The 7786-nt window shown below is 50.3% G+C and overlaps 1 protein-coding gene across 3 annotated transcripts in view; it reads left to right on the top strand.

Moving 5' to 3' along the window:
- The first annotated feature begins 3573 nt into the window (after positions 1–3573).
- Positions 3574–7786, top strand: part of UBR4 (ubiquitin protein ligase E3 component n-recognin 4) — a 112460-nt gene continuing 108247 nt past the window's right edge. For all 3 annotated transcript variants that reach the window (XM_055001526.1, XM_055001524.1, XM_055001525.1), the window contains exon 1: positions 3574–3764. In XM_055001526.1, the coding sequence (XP_054857501.1) occupies positions 3607–3764 (158 nt within the window). In that variant the 5' untranslated portion in view covers positions 3574–3606. The remainder of the gene's footprint in view (positions 3765–7786) is intronic.

The raw sequence follows: 7786 nt of genomic DNA, 5'->3' as shown, positions 1-7786 counted from the left end.
TTATTTTATTATTGTTTATTGTATGTTGATTTTAGAATTATTGTTTTCTTGTTTTTATTGATTTTAACTGTTGTTCACCACCCAGAGCCCCTGAGGATGGGCAGTTTATAAATCGAAATAATAATAATAATAATACTACAGATAGTACATGGTAGCACACAGTAGTGAAGTCTACGGTCCCTATCTCTTTACCGAAGCGTCTCTTTGAGACACTTCCTTACAATGCAGCCCTCCTGTCGGAGTAGAAAGCCCTCTTGACTAATTCAGTTTTGCATCATTTGCAGAAAAGCAGGAGAGTCGGAGCTTTCCTAAACTCTTCAGGCAGACCATTCCATAGGATGGGGGCCACCTCGAGAGAAGGACTGTGTGCGCGCACGGGCAGCTGTTGATTTTGCCCTTGTGCAGAGCGACGGCCCTGCAGCAGGCCCTGTTAAGATGAGCGAAGCTGCCGTGCTGGAACATGGGAGGAGAGGGGAGCCCACAGGTGTGCCCGACCTCGGCCGTGAGGAACTGTGTGTGTGTGTGTGTGGTGTGTGTGTGTGTGTGAGAGAGAGAGAGATAGCCAGTTCTTTGCATTGAACTCCTCGGTAACGGATAGGTAGCCAGCGGAGTAACTGCAGAATGGGAGTCATATTCATGCTCCTGCTAGTTCTTGATGATAATCTTCGTCAGTCTTTTCTGGGGGGGGGGGGGGAGGTATTTGATCCTTTGATGTTTTTCTCCCTCCCTTGGTGACTGAACTTCTCTAATGAAATGCCGCTGAATGAATGGGAGCAAAGGGTGTTGGCAATGGAGGCTTATCATTGGGCTGATGCGAGGAGTTCCATAGATGCTAAAGGGAATCCTTTGGGTCTGCAGTGTGGGCAATGGTGCCCTTGTTTTCACGCATGCAGTCGTTCTTCTATGGCACCAGACAGGTTTGCCACACAAATACACGCAGCGCCTTGCTTCCGCTGTTTATTTCCATCTGGTGGATCATTGGAACAAGTGATTGGTGAAAGTGTGAGCTTGTGCAAGTAAGCAGCCATATCAGCGGCCAAACAGTCTGGCTTGTCACTCTGCAAATGTGGCTGGCACAGACAAGAAAAAATCTTTTCTTGTATCTACAGTACTAAAAAACCCATTAACTTTTTGTAAAACTTCACTGGTCGGTCACCCAGAGGACATCCTTCTGCCCTGTGGCCCCCTAGGCATGTGTTATTCTCACAAGCTTGACAATAAAGTTGAGTGTACAAAACCATCCGGTGCTGTAGTCAATCCCTGGACCAGGCTGGCAGTAGCAGAGTCTGTGCGTAGCAACAAACTGCTGCCTGGGATGCCCCCAGGAGCCCCCCTCGTTTACCGAGTGGAAACCAAAGTTTCATCTGACTTCTGCAGATGCCTCTGCAAATGGGAGGGAGGTTTCACCCCTCCCTCTGATGCTGGGTGGAGGGAGGAAAGGAGCAGGGAGGGAACAGCTGTGGGAGTGAAGATGGAAGGGGCTTTAAAGGCACAGCACAGCCCTCCTCAGCCCCTGCTCCTCTTTGGTGGTTCCCTTCTCCCCCCCCCATCAGTTTAGGAGACACTTGTCTTGTGTGGGGGTGTTCAAGGAGGCTTCTTCTCCTCCACAGCTGAGACTTGCTGGGAGGGAGGTGCTTCAGCCCCAGGCTCTCTGAAAGAAAAACCCCACTTTTAAAAGGTTTATTTCAGAGCATGCACTATAAGAAAGGGCAGCCAGATAAAGAATCTGGTTAATAAACTCTTTCTGTAGGGTGTAGATCCAGAGGAGTTAGCCGTGTTAGTCTGTAGTAGCAAAATCAAAAAGAGTCCAGTAGTACCTTTAAGACTAACCAATTTTATTGTAGCATAAGCTTTCGAGAATCACAGTTCTCTTCATGCATCTGACGAAGAGAACTGTGATTCTCGAAAGCTTATGCTACGATAAAATTGGTTAGTCTTAAAGGTGATGTGTGCTTTATGCCCAGGGCTTTTCAGGTGGATGGCAACGTTTGCTGGTTGTGTGAGTCAGCCCCCCCCCCCTTTGGGCAGAAGCATGCAAAAGTACATAGTGAAAAGAGATGGATTGATAATGTATAGTGCAAGAGCGCATAGGGGCAAGAGCTGAATGGGGAAGAGCCACACGCTGGCTGCTGCTTTGGCTTCCCCGTTGCAGAAGAGAGGTGGTTGGTTAAGTGCGAATCACTCGACCAGGCCTGTCCCTTTCTCCCACATTTGCTAACAGAGATTGTGGGGAACAAACAAAGCCACTAGCTGAAGCGCCTGCCCTCGAAGATCAACCCCCCCAGGAGGTTGTACAAGAAAAATGCAGCCAATTGGACACTGCAGTGTCTGGTTGCACTTGCTGCGACTTTTGCATGGTGTGCCTTTTGCAGTCTTCCCCGCTGCTGCTCCCGTTTCCTCTATGCCAAATGTTTCTGGGTGCAGCACTTGCTTTGCAGGCCATGGTGCACCAAGGCAAGTCCTTCTGCGGTAGGGATGTGCTGCTGTAGCTCAGGGGTTAAGTGGTTCGGCTCGAATCAGCACTCTACTGGTTGTAATCCCACTGCTGCCACGAGCTCAGCAGGTGGTAAGCCACTCCTCTCAGCCCCAGCTGTACAGCGGGGATAACAACAACACTAACCTGTTCAGGCTCTGAGGCACTAATCTGTGTAGAACAGTAAATAAGTGCAGTTGTTGTTATTAAGGTTTTAAAAATATTTTAAATTATGTATTTTAAATACTGTAGAACTCTATAAATATAGATTAGATAGTATATCTTTATATAATACTTTATTAGTAAGATTTTATTAAGGCAGAAGGGGGCGCTGATTGGTAGAGGGAGCTTCCAGGTGCAGCGGCAGTCTACCTCTGCAACCGGAGCCTGCGGCAAGAAAGCAGAAGGGCTCTTTCCTGCTTTGCTCGGTGCCCTGGGAAGCAAGCCTTTGCCCGGCCTCGCTGTCCCTGGCAGGGAAGGGCAGCCTCTGGGCAACGCATCCGCGCCCGCTAAAGCTACTACTGCGCACGCGCCTATCACCCACACACTCTTCCCCCCCCTCCCCGCAGTGGTCCTAATTTGGAACGCATGCGTACAGCCACTGGCTAGAGAGAAACTAGCTGACTCACTCTTCTGCGCATGCGCACTGAGTATGGGCTGTTGCCCGCTTGAGAATATGAGGTACAAAATGGACCAAAGAATTAAGCCGCCCGCCCTTCCCGATGTATCGTCCACTTCCGTGTTCCGTGCGGCTGCGACCATATGCGTGGCATAAAGGAGACGGTCGATCTACCCTGCCCCTCCAGGCCTCTGTGGTTCCCAAGGGAGGTGACTCTGTTGGCCTGCAGAAGAACGGCTGGATTCGAGTCCGGTGGGCTCCCAAGGGAACCAAACACATTCCCAGGGCAGAGAGTCCAAGCTCTCCACTTCTCTGTTTCCTTGCTAAGAAGCCCAGCAACCGGCGGTCCTCAGGGGACCGGAAGTGTCGCATCACCACTCTAGAGACTATAACACTGCGTGGCGACGTGTTACCGTCACTTCCTCCCCGCGCCGGAAGCCGTGCCCGTCGCTCGGCAGTTTCCTCCCCTCAGCGACTCAGACGCTTGTCGGCGCTTGGCTGAGGCGGCGTCGAGATGGCGGCGTCGGGCGGCGGCAGCGCCGGGGGGTCCCCCACGGCGGCGACGGAGCGGGAGCCCGGCTGGGAGGTGGCGGTGCGGCCGCTGCTCTCCGCCTCCTACTCGGCCTTCGAGATGCGGGAGCTGCCGCAGCTGCTGGCCTCGGTCATCGAGAGGTACGCAGGGCGGGGCGTCGCCAGGCCACGCCTCCCGGCTGGGGGAAAGATGCCAACCTCCAGGCGGGCCCTGGGGACCTCCTAGAATTATAATTGAGCTCCAGACCGCGGGGCTCAGTTCCCCTGGAGAAACTGGCTGGACGCTGGCGTTGGGTTGTGTTGATATCGCTGGGAGGTGAATCTCATGGTATTATAGACCACTGAGACCACTCCCCTCCCAAACCCTGCCTCTCCAGACTCCACCCCTAAATCTCCAGGAATTTACCAACCTGGAGTTGGCAAGCCCGTGTATGGGTGGAGGGTTGCGCTGTTGGGGAGCAGTCTGTTGATAAAGTCTTGTCAATGTTAGAAAACAGCAGGAGTCCAGTAGCACCTATAAGACTAACAGAATTTGTGATAGGGTGTGAGCTTTCGTAAGTCACAGCTCCCCTCGCTGTCTGAAGACGTGAGCTGTGGCTCACGAACTCACAAAGTTTGTTAGTCTTATAGGTGCTACTAGTTTCTCGCTCTTTTCCACTGCTACAGACAGACTACCCATCTTGTCCCGTCAGTATTGTAGGGGGGAAAGGTGGGGATTCCCTTGGCTTCGCCCCCTGTTCTGGTGGGCTGCAGAGTAGCCCCATGAAGAAAATCCACTGGTGGGCTGTTCTGTTGGTTTACCTTGTTTGGAGCATTTGCTTGCCAGGCTGTGAGCCTTTTGTTGGTCTGCAGTAGAAGAGCAAGATTCAGGTCCAGCAGCACCTTAAGACCAGCTAGATTTCTCAAAAGCTCACTTTTGAGAGTCAAAGTGCTCTTCATCAGATGTTGTATCTGCAGATGGGACCTTTGACTCTCAAAAGTTCATGCCCTGGAAATCTTGTTGGTCTTTAAAACATTTGAACCAAAGATACTCTTTGGTGCAGTGAGGCAGCTGGTCAAATGCCATTCAGCGCCAAGGAGCTGCTGGCTACCAGCATGGGAACTTGGGAAGTGGAGCGTCATAGCAGTAATGGTCAGATATGCTTCTCTGAGTTGGGGTCTGGGCACTTGTAGTCTTGTTGTGGGCTTGCATGTGATTATTGTATCAAAATACTTTATCAATACTTTATGATAAAAATGGAATCGTTATGCAGTATAACCTGAAATGGTTTCGATAATATTGCTAGTGCTACTGTTGTTACGGTCGCTATTAAAGGTGTCCAAGAGTCCCATGACGCCTTAGAACGTAAGAAGAGCCCTGCTGCATCAGAGCGGTGGTCCATCTAGTCCAGTGTAGTTCTTTTCTCAAGTGCCTGCCAGCCAGCAGAATGCAAGACAGAGAGGCCACGGCCTTCCTTGGCTGCTGCCTTCCAGCACTGCTCTCCAGAGGTTTGCTGCCTCTATATATGGAGGCTCCCTTTAGTCCCCGTGGCTCTTAGCCATTGACAGATCTCTCCTCCCTGAATCTGCCCAGCCCCCTTTTAAAGCTGTTTATGCCTGTGGCCATCACTGTCTCCCTTGGAAGGGACTTCTACTATTTAATTACTCATTGAGTATTTCCTTTTGTTTGTGCTGAACCTATTTCTCAACAATTTCATTGGGTACCCTCAAGTCCTAGTATTATGGGAGAAGGAGACAGAGCCTCCCTCTGTCCACTTTCCCCAACCCATGCATCATTCTTTAAAGCTCTCTTGTGTCTCACTTTTTCATAGAGTAAAACAGGTTTGTGGTAGCAGATGCTTCCGTTGGCTGGAGGCCATCTTAACAGGTGCATCAAGAGCATCTTCACTTTGTAGATAATAATGATAATAACTGTGCTTATACACTGCTCTTCTAGACAGATTAGCGCTACTCTCAGAGCAGTGAACAAAGTTAGTGTCATTATTATCCCCACCACACAGCTGGGGAGCTGGGGCTGAGAGGAGGGGCTTCCCCAAGGCCACCAGCTGAGCTCATGGCAATAGTGGGATTCGAACCACCAGAGTGCTGATTTGTATTAAACCTCTATGCTGTAGCAGCTCTCAACCTGCATGTGCACACAAGCATTCTCTATCCGTCTGTTGGGGGTGGGAAGTGGGGGGAGAGAAAAACTGAACGGTGGGCTTGGTTCAGCAAATACATGGAGCATTGATGAAAATGATATATGCATAAGTGCGTGTACATAAGAACTGTAAATAGTGGGGCCAAAAAGCCTTGAAATTTTAGCAGTGGTCCAGGCAGTGAAATTTGTACACCAAGGCTCCTAGATAAGCACAGTGACTCTTCGCCGTCTGTCTTGCTTTCTTGAGTGGCCCTGGGTGCATGGGGGTGGCCGGCAGCCCCCCCTCCCCACACACAAGTGTTTCAGACCAGTATCGTTCCCAGCTCTGCTTCTCAAAATCCCGGCAGGAATTGAACTGGAGATCTTGCCTCCGTGGAGCCCTTTGTTTTGCGCCACTAAAATTATACAGAAGTCCAGAGATGAGCTTGTTTCAGCATATTTGTTCATGAGCAGGTCAACTGTTGACTTTTGGTGTTTCTAAGGAGCTTTGCTAGTGGCCTAGGTGCTTTGATCCCAATACGTTGCTGTTCAGTTGCACAGGCCTTTGCCCACGGTTTCTGCGAGGTGGGCTCTGTGCCGCTCAGAGGCACGCTTCTTTGACCAACTAGGAGCTCTGCCGAAGTGTGTCCTCCCCCCACCCACCCCTTTGCCTCAGAGGGCTTGTGTCTCTCCGTTATTTTGAACCCTGCCATCTTGCTGAGTTGCACAAACTTCAGCTGGCCATGTAGGCTTTTTTTTCTTTGGCAGCGATGAATGCAAACATTTTTAAAGTTGTGCTGACCTCTGCATGGTATTATCAAAACAAACACAGCAGACCTGATTGTGGCAGCAGAGAAAACAAGAGCTTCCAGCAGCTGGCATAGAACGTCCGCTTTGGCCCAGTCAGCTCTTTCTCTCAAAGATACAACTCTTATAGATTTGGGGTGATGGGCTTTGTTTGCAAACCTTTCTTGAGAGCGACTTATCCAGTGCCCCTCCTCCTTTCCTCGGAGGCCTACATTTAAACTCACAGCAACAACTTTTAAAACCTCTCATTAGCAAACAGAAAGAAAATACCCAGACTTAATTATATGCTAAACATTACACTTTTATTTATTAAGAAAATTTCTACCTCAGCCTGGCAGTGATGCCATCTTGTACATCTCCCATCTTCTTAGCTGGGAAATGCATGCCAAGCTGCCATCACAAGGGAAATGTTAGCACCTGCAGTCAGGAAGAGGGGAGCAACGCAACACAAAGATGCCGCTTTCCGCAGTATTTCTGAGCTTACTATCGTACATGGTTTTTTGCCCCGTGCGTTTACTCAGACAGGCTTTCTGGGTAGCATGGATTGACAAGAGCTCCGGAGCTGGCTTACTCCCCCCCCACCCCTGGCCTTCTGCAGCATAAGGAACTTGCCAGAAGCTGGCAGGGGACCTTCGAGATATGCTGAGCGCTCTCTGGGGACAACTCAGTGGACGGATTTTGCTAATGTCTGCAGAAAAGGGTCCAGGGACAGGATGAGGAACTGATCACTGACTTGGGTTTACTAAGGGATATTCCTCTAGGTCCCGTTCATCAGAAATCACTTTTGGCCTCCTGCTGTGTTGTATGGCTTGGGTTTGCTTGAGTAAATCCTCTTGGAACTCTCTGCTGTGTGGGCCTCTACCCTCTTTGCCCTGGGTCTTGATGCTTTCCGTGCATCTGTGCTGATGGGTCCTTCTTGCTGTGCTGTGGGAAACTGGCCCGACTCTGTAGCACTGAGAGAGAAAGGGCTAGTTTGTATGCTTGTGTGGGTCTCCAGGAGGCACAGTTTTGGGGAGAAAGTGGTTATTTGGACCAGAATACAAGCATGGATGTTGTAAACAAGGCCATGATTTCCATAGCAGTAAAGGTACGCACATGAAGCTGCCTTACCTTGAATCAGCCGCTGGTCTACTTTGGTATTGTCTGCTCTGATGGAGAGAGAAAGGCCTTTACCAGCACCTCCTGCCTGACCCTTTTAACCGGAGAGGCTGGGGATTGGACCCTGAAGTGGCTGCTC

Source organism: Eublepharis macularius, chromosome 17 (assembly GCF_028583425.1).
Source record: "Eublepharis macularius isolate TG4126 chromosome 17, MPM_Emac_v1.0, whole genome shotgun sequence".
NCBI classification, from domain to species: domain Eukaryota; kingdom Metazoa; phylum Chordata; class Lepidosauria; order Squamata; family Eublepharidae; genus Eublepharis; species Eublepharis macularius.
Note: the sequence above shows the minus strand (reverse complement) of the source record. Positions and strands in the feature narration are given on the sequence as shown.